We start from the raw sequence: 17,213 nt of genomic DNA, 5'->3' as shown, positions 1-17,213 counted from the left end.
TGTCCGTATCTGAGTTTACTCTCGTGTTATTACTGTTTTTACAAGTCTGGAAACCCACTTGTGTTTGGTAGAAGACGGCGCCGATGCCCTATATTGATGACACCGAGGCAGGAGACAGTAGTCCTGGAAGTGGAAATGGTGGTGTTATAGGTACCGTGAGGTAGCGGCAGGTCACCCAGCATGATGGCCTCACTCTCTTCAGAAAGGTCCACATAAACTACCATCACACACTGCTGTCTGCCCGAAGTAGTGACCCCACTCAGTGCCAGCACTGTCTCTCCTGCAGGCGAGAAATATAAAGTTATTCTTGAGGTGAATGAATAGTAGAATGGACTGGGGTGAGTGAACCGCGGTCTATAAACTGAGAGTCCTACGCTCTACCATCTCGGTATTGCTAGCCCTGGAGGGATACCATTGTTAATTATTGTTTGTGTTACTGAACAAGGAAATAGAGATAGGATGTATCAGCAAGAATACATCTAACTGCTGGAAAAAGTGGATAAGTCTTCAAGATATCAGAAACACTGCTGGAACAAGTGTAGAAGTCTTCAAGATATCAGAAACACTGCTGGAACAAGTGTAGAAGTCTTCAAGATATCAGAACCACTGCGGGAACAAGTGCAGAAGTCTTCTGGATATCAGAAACACTGCTGGAACAAGTGTATAAGTCTTCAAGATATGAGAAACATTGCTGGAACAAGTGTAGAAGTCTTCAAGATAACAGAAACACTGCTGGAACAAGTGTAGAAGTCTTCAAGGTATTAGAAACACTGCTGGAACAAGTGTAGAAGTCTTCAAGATATTAGAAACACTGCTGGAACAAGTGTAGAAGTCTTCAAGATATCAGAAACACTGCTGGAACAAGTGTAGAAGTCTTCAAGATATCAGAAACACTGCTGGAACAAGTGTAGAAGTCTTCAAGATATCAGAAACACTGCTGGAACAAGTGTAGAAGTCTTCAAGATATCAGAAACACTGCTGGAACAAGTGTAGAAGTCTTCAAGATATCAGAAACACTGCTGGAACAAGTGTAGAAGTCTTCAAGATATCAGAAACACTGCTGGAACAAGTGTAGAAGTCTTCAAGATATCAGAAACACTGCTGAAACAAGTGTAGAAGTCTTCAAGATATCAGAAACACTGGTGGAAGAAGTGTAGAAGTCTTCAAGATATCAGAAACACTGCTGGAACAAGTGTAGAAGTCTTCAAGATATCAGAAACACTGCTGGAACAAGTGTAGAAGTCTTCAAGATATCAGAAACACTGCTGGAACAAGTGTAGAAGTCTTCAAGATATCAGAAACACTGCTGAAACAAGTGTAGAAGTTTTCAAGATATCAGAAACACTGGTGGAAGAAGTGTAGAAGTCTTCAAGATATCAGAAACACTATTGGAACAAGTGCAGAAGTCTTCAAGATATCAGAACCACTGCTGGAACAAGTGTAGAAGTCTTCAAGATATCAGAAACACTGCTGGAACAAGTGCAGAAGTCTTCAAGATATCAGAACCACTGCTGGAACAAGTGTAGAAGTCTTCAAGATATCAGAAACACTGCTGGAACAAGTGTAGAAATCTTCCGGAGGAAACTGGACAAATATCTTCACCAGGTTCCAAATTAACCCCGCTGTGATGGATATGTGGGCCAGCGGGCCTCTAGCAGCAACAGCCTGACTAACCAGGCTAGAACGAGACGAGCCTGGCTCCTGGACAGGCTCCGTGAGTAGAAAGACTCTCTAAACTCTTCAAAGTATATCAAAGAGAGAAACCGTCAACAAAAGTGCAAAAGTATCTATCCTGTGGATGGTAGTGGCTAGTTTATTGTGTACCTCATATCCATCCTGTGGATGGTAGTGGCTAGTTTATTGTGTACCTCATATCCATCCTGTGGATGGTAGTGGCTAGTTTATTGTGTACCTCATGTCCATCCTGTGGATGGTAGTGGCTAGTTTATTGTGTACCTCATATCCATCCTGTGGATGGTAGTGGCTAGTTTATTGTGTACCTCATATCCATCCTGTGGATGGTAGTGGCTAGTTTATTGTGTACCTCATATCCATCCTGTGGATGGTAGTGGCTAGTTTACTGTGTACCTCATATCCATCCTGTGGATGGTAGTGGCTAGTTTATTGTGTACCTCATATCCATCCTGTGGATGGTAGTGGCTAGTTTATTGTGTACCTCATATCCATCCTGTGGATGGTAGTGGCTAGTTTATTGTGTACCTCATATCCATCCTGTGGATGGTAGTGGCTAGTTTATTGTGTACCTCATATCCATCCTGTGGATGGTAGTGGCTAGATTATTGTGTACCTCATATCCATCCTGTGGATGGTAGTGGCTAGTTTATTGTGTTCCTCATATCCATCCTGTGGATTGGTAGTCGCTAGTTTATTGTGTACCTCATATCCATCCTGTGGATGGTAGTACAAGAACATATGGATACACAATAGGCCTAGAAACTAGGCCTCAAAAGGGTTAACAGGAGAACATCTGGATTTATATCTACAGTTCACTTATCTGTTACAAGCAAATTTAGAAAATTTTCTTAATATATCTGGTATCGTATTTTCATTAATAAGACAAAAACATCGACGGGAGGGAAAAGTGAGAAAGAAAACAATATGTTCCTTGATGCTGGTGAGGGGCTCTTGATCCAGGGAACTGGATAAATACTCCAGTTCCGTGAATCAAGCCTGAATACCCTACATTCCTCGAGGCACTGCATGACTTGTATGGGTTTAGAGCTTCCCCATGATTGATGCAATGATATAGTGAGACACTTCGACAATAACATTGCACCACAAGAAGGAAAACAGCAAACCCAAACAGCTATATAATCCCATGAGAAGGAAAACCAGGTGATCAATGCAGGAAAAAACTCCCGGGGTATAGCAAGGAAAATCTCGAACATCTATATATGCAACTTACGGAGGTGATGATTAAGACACATGTGCAACAGTTATGACGTTTGTGGAAACGTTTCGCCCGCACAGTAGGCTTCTTCAGTCAGATACAGAGATAATGGGTACTAATCAGTCCAAGAACCATGGAGATATAGTATTTTAGGTGGTATAGGCTGACGGAGGATCGACACCAGATGTATATGTCAGTAATAAACTAGACACATGTTCAACACTCGGGTGTCTTTATTGTGGAGACGTTTCGCTTCTAGTGTGAGGGACTGATTGCCCCATGTTTACTTCCTCAGTCTTCTGTGTTGTACTGATAAAGCCAATGGATGGTGGAACGTCTACATGGTAAAGATACCCAGATGTTGCACATGTGTCTAACTTGCCATCTTGTCGGTATTGTCTACCATTGATGTTCATATGTCAATAATTACTGGACGTTCAATACACAATATGGTAAAGAAACAGCTTAGCCAAATACTCAAAAATGAGAAAATCTAACAATGTTTTGCCTTAAATTCTGAAAGAAGGAGACGCATGTGCTAATTACTGGCTAAAATTTATAGACTGGTTTAAGGGAGACGGTTGCCAGAGATGTGGGAGACAGTGAGTTGAATCCTAATATTCCAGGAACAGGAGAGTCAGGTTGCTATTATCACTGTTGTGTATATTATGTAAGTAATGGATAATATTTTTTAAATTGTGGCAGGTTGTGCAGCTGGAAAGTAGAAGATACGTAATCGACAAACAACATGGGTTTAGAGATGGGATATTTTATTTCAAGACTCTGTTTGTGTTGCATAACAAAGTAACAGAAGCGAGACAGGAGGGATAGAGACAGACAGACATAAACAGAGAGAGTTAGAGAGGGAGAGAGAGAGAGAGAAAGATTTAAAATAAGCTGATGTAGGTAAGAGCTTTTAGCTTGTAAATAGAGTTAGGAACGTAAACCTACCCATGTAAAACCTTAGTGTAAAAGAGAGAGAAATAAAGAGAGAGAGAGAGAGAGAGAGAGAGAGAGAGAGAGAGAGGTTATGAGTGGGGGCGAGAAAACTGCGCATAATTCTGAACAGCAAAAAAAAAAAAAGATATTTGACACTAGTCCACAAGACACGGGGCCAAAAACAAGGATGAGGAGCAGTCAGGGACAATAAGAAAGACACTACACTGGATCAGAGAACACCTAATGGAAAGCAATCAAAAATAACTACACAGAAACAGGCTACTACTATTATCACTACTGCTACCATTACTACTACTACTACTACTACTACTACTACTACTACTACTACTACTTCCACTACCAGCAATACTTCTATCACTGCTTCACTTCTTTCTTCTTCCTCTCTTTATCCCGTCTCTGTCCTCCTCTCCTACATACACTGGCTCCCTCACCTTTGTGTGTTATTGTGACTTGTAAATAGACCGAGTCAGACCGAAATGTTGTCATAAGCTTCTCTCTCCTATATATGGGTTATTTATATAGTGGAGAGCTGTAACAAGGAACGATGCTGGGACCATTACTGTTTCTGGTATATGTGAAGGAAATACTAGAAGAGAGAATCCAATTTGCTCACAGGTGAATTGAAATTACTGAATCGAGTCAAACTCAAGACAGAGAAATGTTGGAGGTAGACTAGTGGACTTAAACAAGCTGCAGGGTTTATCAGAAAGGAGTTTTAAAACGCATATTAGTTGTATGGGTTATTGTGATGATGTGAGCTTCTAAGATAACAAAAAACTTATGACCTCTCCTATCTATGCTCATTCCTAGGTCCTCCTGGACAGACAATTGTAGTCTCTGTTCTCCAAGTCACTTCTAGGTCCTCCTGGACAGAGGTTTGTAGCCTCTGTTCTCCAAGTCACTTCTAGGTCCTCCTGGACAGAGGTTTGTAGTCTCTGTTCTCCAAGTCACTTCTAGGTTCTCTTGGACAGACATTTGTAGCCTCTGTTCTCCAAGTAACTTCTAGGTTCTCCAGGACAGACATTTGCAATCTCTGTTCTCCAAGTCACTTCTAGGTTCTCCTGGACAGACATTTGTAGTCTCTGTTCTCCAAGTAACTTCTAGGTTCTCCTGGACAGACATTTGTAGCCTCTGTTCTCCAAGTAACTTCTAGGTTCTCCAGGACAGACATTTGCAGTCTCTGTTCTCCAAGTCACTTCTAGGTTCTCCTGGACAGACATTTGTAGTCTCTGTTCTCCAAGTAACTTCTAGGTTCTCCTGGACAGACGTTTGTAGCCTCTGTTCTCCAAGTCACTTCTAGGTTCTCCAGGACAGACATTTGCAGTCTCTGTTCTCCAAGTCACTTCTAGGTTCTCCTGGACAGACATTTGTAGCCTCTGTTCTCCAAGTCACTTCTAGGTTCTCCAGGACAGACATTTGCAGTCTCTGTTCTCCAAGTAACTTCTAGGTTCCCCTGGACAGACGTTTGTAGCCTCTGTTCTCCAAGTCACTTCTAGGTTCTCCAGGACAGACATTTGTAGTCTCTGTTCTCCAAGTCACTTCTAGGTTCTCCAGGACAGACATTTGCAGTCTCTGTTCTCCAAGTAACTTCTAGGTTCCCCTGGACAGACATTTGCAGTCTCTGTTCTCCAAGTAACTTCTAGGTTCTCCTGGACAGACGTTTGTATCCTCTGTTCTCCAAGTCACTTCTAGGTTCTCCAGGACAGACATTTGCAGTCTCTGTTCTCCAAGTCACTTCTAGGTTCTCCTGGATAGACATTTGTAGTCTCTGTTCTCCAAGTAACTTCTAGGTTCTCCTGGACAGACATTTGTAGTCTCTGTTCTCCAAGTCACTTCTAGGTTCCCCTGGACAGACGTTTGTAGCCTCTGTTCTCCAAGTCACTTCTAGGTTCTCCTGGACAGAGGGTTAGTCTCTGTTCTCCAAGTCACTTCTAGGTCCTCCTGGACAGAGGGTTAGTCTCTGTTCTCCAAGCCTACACTAAATATTTGGCCTCCTTTTACCTTCTGCCCTTTTCATAACCTTGTGTTTCCTGGAGGGTTATATATCAGGAGCCTCACTAAAGAGTCGTTCATGACTCTATATTCAACATATATGGGGTCCATATTTGAGTGTGTAGAGTAGAACCCGCACCTTATAAATGACGTCAAGAAAGTAGATACAGAACGGGGATCTACGACGAAAGTAGCTGCAGAGCTACGAAGGAAGAATAAAGGAATTGAACCTGGCAATATTGAAGGCTGGAAGAACTAAGAGAGACATGGTAACGACGTAGAAAATCACCAGAGAACTTGTCAGGAATGACTGTGTAAAACCATGATGGCATAAATGTAAGTTGTTGAAGTCAGGAAATATTTTTTCAGCTTAATGTGGTCAGGAAGTACGATGTCCTGAATGATGATGGAGTGGAGACAGGCCGCATACATCGCTCTAAGAACAGGTATGACTGGGCCCCATGAAGCTAGGAGTGAACACAACTAGCAGCTAATTAAGAGGCAGGGCCAGGAGCAGAAATTCGACCCCCATCAACCTTACATAAGCGAGTACAAACAAATTAATTTGCACGCACAACCTGACGTCATTAGAGGACAAGAGAGATAGGGGAGACATGATAACGACGTATAAAATACTGAGAGTAATTGACAAGGTGGACAGAGACAGAATGTTCCAGAGATGGGACACAGCAACAAGGGGTCACAGTTGGAAGCTGAAGACTCAGATGAGTCACAGGGATGTTAGGAAGTATTTCTTCAGTCACAGAGTTGTCAGTAAGTGGAATAGTCTGGCAAGTGATGTAGTGGAGGCAGGAACCATACATAGCTTTAAGAAGAGGTATGATAAAGCTCATGGAGCAGGGAGAGAGAGAGGACCTAGTAGCGAGTAGCGAAGAGCTGTGAATCGACCCCTGCAAATACAGATTAGTGAATGCTCACACACACACACACACACACACACACACACACACACACACACACACACACACACACACACACACACACACACCTACACACCTACACACCTACACACCTACACACCTACACACACACACACACACAACAGGCCTAGTGTCTAATCGACATGTGCCTAGGACAAAATGGTAACTAACTAACACACATACACACACACACACACACACACACAAACACACACACAAACACACACACAAACACACACACACAGCTACACAACTACACACCTACACACCTACACACCTACACACACACAACAGGCCTAGTGTCTAATCGACATGTGCCTAGGACAAAATGGTAACTAACTAACACACATACACACACACACACACACACACACACACCTACACAACTACACACCTACACACCTACACACCTACACACACACAACAGGCCTAGTGTCTAATCGACATGTGCCTAGGACAAAATGGTAACTAACTAACACACATACACACACACACACACACACACACACACACACACACACACACACCAGAATATGCGCTGCTGGTCGTAAAACTATACAGGTTTTTCTTGGTGGTAAAAACTGAATAAAATAGATTGTTATACAGTCTAAATAACACCAAGGTCGTCTTCTGCCAGAGGTCATTTAGAGGAAAACAATGACACCAATTAGAAGGAATAAACAGATTATCGATATTGATAGAACGATTCCCACTACACTAAATTTTATTCGGAAATATCAGTGCAAAGTATATAGAATATTATTATTGACTAGTTAGTGGCAGGGTTAGTGGCAGGGTTAGTGACAGGGTTAGTGACAGGGTTAGTGACAGGGTTAGTGACAGGGTTAGTGACAGAGTTAGTGGTAGGGTTAGTGGCAGACGTGGGGTTCTGTTAGCTACCCAGCTAACTTGTGTTGAACTGTACCTGTGTATTACCTTGGCCAACACCTATATTTCTTTAAGTTCTGGTAAGCAGGGCGGTGCTGCTGATCAATAATAATAATAATAATAATAATAATAATAATAATAATAATAATAATAATAATAATAATAGTTCTGAGGCCAATATAGACCATGTTACTTGTCCTGGGGCTGAGTCCTAACTTACCTGGAGAGTCTACCTGGAGTATACCTGGAGAGTGCTCCGGGGGTCAACACCCCCGCTAGGCCTGGTCATGAACCAGGCCTCCTAGTGGATGGCCAGATCACTCAGCCCAAAGTAAGAACCACAGCCTGGCTAATCAGGAATCTATTCGGTTCCCTCTTGAAGACAGCCACGAGTCTTCAACTAAACTCTCCTTAGCTAATATAATTTGTTTAAACAAATTTGGAGGACTATCATGTTTTAGGCCTATAATTGGAATTTACTAAGGAGGAATGTGTAATAATAAGTGTGAAGGAATTGACAGTGTCAAAAATAAGAGTGTAATCAGAGGGAAAAATATTACGAGTGATGAGTGGAAATTGCTTAGTGGGAAAGAGATTTGAGAACGAGTTGAAGAATGGAAATTGGTTAGTTGGAAAGAGATTTGAGAACGAGTTGAAGAATGGAATTGGTTAGTGAGAAAGAGATTTGAGAACGAGTTGAAGAATGGAAATTGCTTAGTGGGAAAGAGATTTGAGAACGAGTTGAAGAATGGAAATTGGTTAGTGGGAAAGAGATTTGAGAACGAGTTGAAGAATGGAAATTGCTTAGTGGGAAAGAGATTTGAGAACGAGTTGAAGAATGGAAATTGGTTAGTGGGAAAGAGATTTGAGAACGAGTTGAAGAATGGAAATTGGTTAGTGGAAAAGAGATTTGAGAACGAGTTTGAGAATGGAAATTGGTTAGTGGGAAAGAGATTTGAGAACGAGTTGAAGAATGGAAATTGGTTAGTGGGAAAGAGATTTGAGAACGAGTTGAAGAATGGAAATTGGTTAGTGAGAAAGAGATTTGAGAACGAGTTGAAGAATGGAAATTGGTTAGTGGGAAAGAGATTTGAGAACGAGTTGAAGAATGGAAATTGGTGTATTCCAGGAAGAATGTACAGTGGTCAAGCACCTCTAGTATCGAAGATAAGAATATACTCGCTGTTGGAGACGTGCAAATTGGATCCACAGAAGACGCATTCTGTAACAGTGACTGGAAGACAAGACAGAATGTGTAGTCCGAAAGCTTGTATGGAAGATACAAATTAAAAACATGTACAACACTTGGGTATCTTTACTGTTGTAACGTTTTGCCAGGCAGTGCCTTCATCAGTCCATACAAAAGAAAATAGTGAAGGACAGAAGGAGTTTGAGGTAATCAGTCCCTCAGCCTTGAGTCGATGTAATCAGTCCATCATTCTTTGTATGGACTGATGAATCAATGGCTGGCGAAACGTTTCCTCAATAAAGATACCCAAGTGTTGCACATGTGTCTAATTTATCAACCTCTCGGTTCTCTGAACCATTTATCTACGTGTAAGATACAGTTAATTGGTTATATAACATCATGTCAGGCAAAGACAACACCTCCATCTGTCTCAGTGTTCAGGAAAATAACGTCAGAAAATGCAGGGAAGAAGACTTTGTTGAAAACAATGCACCTATTGAATAAATAAAGTTTGTTGTAGAGATACAGAGTGTCAGTAACATGACTCACGAAATAGTAATGACACGATTGTAAACAAACCATTCCCCGGCCGGGATTGAACCCGGGGGGTCAGAGACGGGCTGGAGTTTTGAGACTCTCTGAGCGCGGGTTCAGTCCCGCCCGAGGTATGGTTTGTAAGTTACACTTTGTCGAGAATAATTAGTGTAGACTGCTAGGGTGATACTGCTAGAAACTTGCGGCTCCATTAGTCGACAACTGGACATCCAGTGACTGTATCAGTACAATGACATAATGTGAAAACTGCAGAACTATATATACAAAAGATGAGGTAATCAGTCCCTCAGTCTTGGAGTTGGAGAAGAGTACCGTAGTCTTGAAGATGTTGTACTTGTGTCTAATTCTTTATCAGTACAATGGCCCAAAGAATTGTTAATATTCCAGTGGACAACACACGGCTTACTCATGTTGTCCCTGACGAGGCTGTGGGACTGACCACCTCTCCTGTCGTCAAGATTTTCTCCCCCTCATCTTGACAGTATACGAGTCTCCACATTCTTGCTTCAGCTTCACGTTGTAAAGTAAAAGGACACAAGTGCAACTAATGTGACATTTATTGTGGCAACGTTTCGCTCTCCAGGAGCTTTATCAAGCCATTACAAACAATACATGGACACAGAGGGTATATAAAGGCTCAGAGTGAGGTGAATACTAGTGAGGTACCATTTCGATGTTCACTAGTGGTAGTAGTAGTAGTAGTAGTAGTGGTAGTGACAAAAGTAATACAATATGGTAGAGCAATTAATTCGTACATGAGTAAAAGGATATAAAAGCTATTTCTTGGGTAACATAAAAATAGGTTTGACAAATATAGACTGGAATGAGGCAGGTTGTTTCAGTGTTCACTCTCTGTGCTTTGTGTAGTATAACAGGAGAGACTATGTGATGGCAGGGTTTACTGTTTTCAGGAGGATTCTTGCTAAGACTTCGGAGATGGTGAAGCTGCCGTTGTTTTGTTTAATTGTATTCGAAACAGCGATCAGTGCTGATTCAAGGCACTTGCGTGTGCGGAAATTAGTTTCTTTTATCACTAATTGGGCGTCTCTGAATTTCATAAGATGATTGGTGGAATTTCGGTGTTGTACACAGGCGTTGTTTAAGTTGTCGTTCCTACATGCGTATATGTGTTCATTGAGGCGGGTGTCGAGGTTTCTTGCTGTTTCACCTACGTAGATCTTGTCACAGCCTCCACAGGGTATAGTGTAAACTCCTGCATTGACTGGTTCGTGGTGCTTGGGTTTTGTCCTGGTTAGATCCTTTATTGAAGTGGTAGAAGCGATGGCGACTCTGGTGTTAGCTTGTGAAAGTACTTTTGAGACGTTTAGTGCAACCTGGCTGTTGGGAAGAATTATAACTTTGTTGGGAGCGGTGTTGATGCGTGGAGAATTGATGATCTGAAGAGCTCTTTTCTTGCAGTCTTTGATGAAAAAAGAAGGAAATTGTAACTCAGTGAATGTTTGGTGAATGTAAGTACATTCCTCGTCAAGAAACTCAGGACTACAAATTCGGTATGCTCTTAGGAAAAACCCGATGATGATGCCTCTTTTGGTCTTGGTATCTTGACTGGAATAGAAGTGTGTGAGATCATTTTTATTGGTGGCTTTCCGATAAACTTGAAATCTTAGGTTGTTGTCTACTTTGTGAATGAGGACGTCGAGGAAAGGTAGCTTGTCATTGGACTCTTCTTCTAGTGTAAACTGAATCGCTGGTTCAACTGCGTTGAGCCTTGCCTGAGGATCCCGTACATCAAAACGTTTTGGAGTTATTACGAGGACATCGTCCACGTAACGTAACCAAGTGACGCTTGAAGGGATGATGTTGGCGAAGTGTTCGGACTCTAGGTGTTCCATGTATAAGTTGGCTAGGACGGCACTTATTGGGGACCCCATTCCCATGCCGTAGGTTTGTTTGTAGAGCTTGTTATTGAAGGAAAAACAGTTGAAGTTAACACAGAGTTCAATCAAGTCAACAAAATCTCCGGGAGGTAAAGGAAGATTAAGGTCCTGGTTGACTTTACGTCGTAGAACCTCGATGGCTTTTTTGGTAGGTACTTTTGTGAAGAGGGAAGTCACATCCAAACTGCTTAGTTTCTTGTTACGGATGGAGAGGTTACGGATGCGGTTGAGAAGGTCGCCTGAGTGTTTAAGATGAGCGGGGCTGATAGTCCCCAGAAGGCAGGAAAGATGTTTGGCAAGAACTCCGGCTAGTTTGTGTGGAGCACTGCCTATTCCTGACGTGATTGGTCTGAGAGGAATATTGTGTTTATGGGTCTTGGGTAAACCATACATGTGTGCTGGTTTAGGGTTGCTTGGTAACAAGTACAGAAGTTTCTTCCCTTCTCTAGTGCGTTTGAGTATTTGTCTGGTTTTGTATAGAAAGTCTTTGGTGAGCGTCTCCCACTGTTGAGTGCTGATGGGTTCGTATGTAGATTGATCATTCAAAAGGTCCATCATTTTAGTGTTGTAGTCACTGGTGTTGAGTATGACGACTCCACCTCCTTTGTCGGCGGTGGTGACGATAATGTTGGGGTCGTTGGCGAGGTCCTTAAGGGCAGTGATGTATCTTCTAGGAAGATTAGAAGAAGAAGGTTCACATAAAGCTGCAGTGAGAAGGCCCTGTATATAACCCTTCTGGAAGTTGCTGTCACTGTGTCTATGGTTCCTGGTAACAAGATTGAGTTGATAGTTAGGTTTGCGTATGTTGGTGGTAAATTTGAGTCCCAGACTCAGTGACAGCAACTTCCAGAAGGGTTATATACAGGGCCTTCTCACTGCAGCTTTATGTGAACCTTCTTCTTCTAATCTTCCTAGAAGATACATCACTGCCCTTAAGGACCTCGCCAACGACCCCAACATTATCGTCACCACCGCCGACAAAGGAGGTGGAGTCGTCATACTCAACACCAGTGACTACAACACTAAAATGATGGACCTTTTGAATGATCAATCTACATACGAACCCATCAGCACTCAACAGTGGGAGACGCTCACCAAAGACTTTCTATACAAAACCAGACAAATACTCAAACGCACTAGAGAAGGGAAGAAACTTCTGTACTTGTTACCAAGCAACCCTAAACCAGCACACATGTATGGTTTACCCAAGACCCATAAACACAATATTCCTCTCAGACCAATCACGTCAGGAATAGGCAGTGCTCCACACAAACTAGCCGGAGTTCTTGCCAAACATCTTTCCTGCCTTCTGGGGACCATCAGCCCCGCTCATCTTAAACACTCAGGCGACCTTCTCAACCGCATCCGTAACCTCTCCATCCGTAACAAGAAACTAAGCAGTTTGGATGTGACTTCCCTCTTCACAAAAGTACCTACCAAAAAAGCCATCGAGGTTCTACGACGTAAAGTCAACCAGGACCTTAATCTTCCTTTACCTCCCGGAGATTTTGTTGACTTGATTGAACTCTGTGTTAACTTCAACTGTTTTTCCTTCAATAACAAGCTCTACAAACAAACCTACGGCATGGGAATGGGGTCCCCAATAAGTGCCGTCCTAGCCAACTTATACATGGAACACCTAGAGTCCGAACACTTCGCCAACATCATCCCTTCAAGCGTCACTTGGTTACGTTACGTGGACGATGTCCTCGTAATAACTCCAAAACGTTTTGATGTACGGGATCTTCAGGCAAGGCTCAACGCAGTTGAACCAGCGATTCAGTTTACACTAGAAGAAGAGTCCAATGACAAGCTACCTTTCCTCGACGTCCTCATTCACAAAGTAGACAACAACCTAAGATTTCAAGTTTATCGGAAACCCACCAATAAAAATGATCTCACACACTTCTATTCCAGTCAAGATACCAAGACCAAAAGAGGCATCATCATCGGGTTTTTCCTAAGAGCATACCGAATTTGTAGTCCTGAGTTTCTTGACGAGGAATGTACTTACATTCACCAAACATTCACTGAGTTACAATTTCCTTCTTTTTTCATCAAAGACTGCAAGAAAAGAGCTCTTCAGATCATCAATTCTCCACGCATCAACACCGCTCCCAACAAAGTTATAATTCTTCCCAACAGCCAGGTTGCACTAAACGTCTCAAAAGTACTTTCACAAGCTAACACCAGAGTCGCCATCGCTTCTACCACTTCAATAAAGGATCTAACCAGGACAAAACCCAAGCACCACGAACCAGTCAATGCAGGAGTTTACACTATACCCTGTGGAGGCTGTGACAAGATCTACGTAGGTGAAACAGCAAGAAACCTCGACACCCGCCTCAATGAACACATATACGCATGTAGGAACGACAACTTAAACAACGCCTGTGTACAACACCGAAATTCCACCAATCATCTTATGAAATTCAGAGACGCCCAATTAGTGATAAAAGAAACTAATTTCCGCACACGCAAGTGCCTTGAATCAGCACTGATCGCTGTTTCGAATACAATTAAACAAAACAACGGCAGCTTCACCATCTCCGAAGTCTTAGCAAGAATCCTCCTGAAAACAGTAAACCCTGCCATCACATAGTCTCTCCTGTTATACTACACAAAGCACAGAGAGTGAACACTGAAACAAGCTGCCTCATTCCAGTTTATATTTGTCCAACCTATTTTTATGTTACCCAAGTAATAGCTTTTATATCCTTTTACTCATGTACGAATTAATTGCTCTACCATATTGTATTACTTTTGTACCACTACTACTACTACTACTACTACTACTACTACTACTACCACTAGTGAACATCGAAATGGTACCTCACTAGTATTCACCTCACTCTGAGCCTTTATATACCCTCTGTGTCCATGTATTGTTTGTAATGGCTTGATAAAGCTCCTGGATAAATGAGCGAAACGTTGCCACAATAAATGCCACATTAGTTGCACTTGTGTCCTTTTACTTTACATATTGTCGGTAATTCTACCAACTTTATTGTAAGATAATGTTTATCTCTGATGTATTGGCAAGAGTTCTCAAAACAATAAATGAGTTGCCTTAACTACTGTTAATAATGATGATGATGATGATGATGATGATGATGCCGTCGCAAACATCATGGACCAGTTAGCCTACTGCAATGATTATATTTTTTTTTCATCTCCGTTGTCTATATTTACCCGACCATCCAACACAGAGCTCAGAGACAATAATGGGAGGCCATATGACCTCAGCTCTATAAGGACTACAGCAAGACACTGATCACCGCTACAGAACAGCTGAATTAAATAGACATTTAATCCACAGGTGAAGACGTCGTAACTGTCAACCTCAGATACGTGAACACATCTTGAAGATAAACCATACCCCCGGCCGGGATTGAACCCGCGGTCATAGAGTCTCAAAACTCCAGCCCGTCGCGTTAGCCACTAGACCAGCTAGCCAATCGTGTCATTACGATTTCTTGAGTCATGTTGACGGCAGTGAAGGGACTTGAGCTAGAGTTCGTCACGGCCACGCTAGCTGGAGATTCGTCTGTAAAAACTTGCATTTGTGGTCACAGAGGTGCCTGTGCTAACTTTCCTATGGTGTAGAAATATACCTAGTTGGATGAATCTTATTGTGGCTAGCTGGTCTAGTGGCTAGCGCGACGGGCTGGAGTTTTGAGACTCTATGACCGCGGGTTCAATCCCGGCCGGGGGTATGGTTTATTTGCAATCGTGTCATTACGATTTCTTGAGTCACATCTTGAAGATCCTCAAATAGACCATCTTAGGATTAAGACCCGTGTTAAGACGCAGTTCCTGGCGAACCAATCAATTATACTTTCCCACTGTGTCTTCCTCTAAACATTACGTACAACGGCTTCCCATTCTACTCTCTCTCCTTTTATGTAGACTCTTACTAGTCAACCTCAACCTCAACTCTGGAGAAACTATCAAGGCTTAATCGATATACACAATATTACTGATCAATCAGACCCTTGTGCAAAATTTTGGTATCTATTCTGGAAATGTTTCCAGAATATAGATACCCAAATGTTACACAAGTGTCTTATTTATCAACAAAGTCACTCAATATTGTATACGTTATTATTATCATTAGTGATAATAATGTGTTTATTATCATTATCATTATCAACGTACAATATACTTAAATGACTTGATATGACAGACGGAATACATTAAAGGGCTGGGATCTGGTACAAAAAGGGTGAGCCAGGAGCTGTGACTCAACCCCAACAACCCCAAACATTAAAAATAAAGTCACAGTATTGTGGATGGAACAGTTTACTAAAGCACTTAGGAGATGAAGCTTATAACGACGTTTCGGTCGAAGACAATGGTCCAGGATGGACCGAAACGTTGCCATAAGATCCTCCTCAAAGTGCAGGTTTTTGGGACCATAAACAGGTGGATATAAACAGGTGAGTAAGTGTGTCTTACCCTGGTGGTGTAATGTAACATTGACGTCAACATAAGAATTCGCTGTGTCAAGAGGTCGTTCTTTGATTGTGAACGCGGCAGCCTCCAGCGTCCCTCCCCTGACCTCTCTATTTCCGTTATCTGGTGCATCAGGGACTCCGGCGTCCCTCTGGTGGGTCCCAGGGACAGTCGTGTCTTCCAGGGGAGACTGTGTCCCTACCCAAACGTTCTCGCAGCCTGTGGGAGACAGATAACTTGTTTACATGCCACATGAACGACTATGTAAAAAGAACGAAGGTGGTTGAGACAAGACATAGGTGGAAATGGAACAATAAATGAAGAAGGAAGCAAGAAACTGGAAGACAGCTCAGAAAGAGAGAGCAATGAATAGGTATTCCCAGAAAAATTTGATATATCGGCAGTGTGCTGTTATCTTTGCTATACGATAGTTACAGAGCGGAAATACCTACAGTGTGTCGCTGTAATTTCATACTGGAAACAAAAGCTAGCTATGGAAATATAAACACATATGCAGTATAATGTGATCCTTTATTGACAACGTTTCGCCCACACAGTGGACTTTATTAAGTCACAGACAGATCTACCTGGGTGGAAGGTACGTGAGTATTTATAGGATGAAGTCAGGTTTGAGAATGCTGCCTTCCACCCCAGCTAGATCTTTTTGTGACTTGATAAAGTCCACTGTGTGGGCGATACGTCGTCAATAAAGGATCACATTATACTGCATATGTGTTTATATTTCCACTGTGTCGATATTTTATACCACTTACTTCCAAAACCTAGCTAAGATTCCCTGTCATATTCCATCACTTACGATAAGTTACAGACACAGTGTTGAAATCTGCCAGTCTGATCTAAGAGACTTCAGTAATGCAAATGAGGATATCGTCAAGAATTCCACTAAAGTATAACTAAGTACGATAGCTTCAAAGATTTCCTAACAGCAAAGCTCAAGGTCCTGGTACTTAGTAATTACCAGCTCTCAGAAACTCCAAATACTGGAGAAATAAAGGTTTGCAGAGATAACGTCCAGTACACTACATCTGTTTGTATCCATCTTTTCGATATTTCATACCATTTATCCTCATTAATGTGATCTGTTGGTAACAGAAGGCTGTTTTAAACTGTTCTGGTATCTCGTAATGTGATTCTGCTGCAAACCAAAGCACCAAGACTCATCCTCACAGCACTGTCCCACGTTATTTATATTTTTTAGCTCGGGAGGTGATTAAATAAACAGGTAAAGGCGTTTGTGTAGAGTTCAGGACTGTAGATGAATGGTTCATAGAACCGACATGTTGATAAATTAGACACATGTGCAACTCTTGCACATGTGTCTAATTTATCAACATGTGTCTAATTTATCATCATCAGAGTTCAGAACATTTATTAAAGGCAACGTTTCGCCACGAGTGACTTCT

General features: G+C 42.0%; 1 protein-coding gene across 2 annotated transcripts in view; it reads right to left on the bottom strand.

Moving 5' to 3' along the window:
- Positions 1-17,213, bottom strand: part of LOC128698308 (uncharacterized) — a 152,443-nt gene that overhangs the window by 53,089 nt on the left and 82,141 nt on the right. For both annotated transcript variants that reach the window (XM_070104493.1, XM_070104494.1), the window contains exons 3-4: positions 15,793-16,008; positions 59-280 (exon numbers count right to left, since the gene is read on the bottom strand). In XM_070104493.1, coding sequence (XP_069960594.1) covers positions 59-280; positions 15,793-16,008 — 438 coding nt within the window. The remainder of the gene's footprint in view (positions 1-58; positions 281-15,792; positions 16,009-17,213) is intronic.

Source organism: Cherax quadricarinatus, chromosome 92 (assembly GCF_038502225.1).
Source record: "Cherax quadricarinatus isolate ZL_2023a chromosome 92, ASM3850222v1, whole genome shotgun sequence".
Taxonomy (NCBI): Eukaryota; Metazoa; Arthropoda; class Malacostraca; order Decapoda; family Parastacidae; genus Cherax; species Cherax quadricarinatus.
The sequence above is the reverse complement of the archived record's forward strand: the minus strand, read 5'-3'. Positions and strand labels throughout refer to the sequence as shown.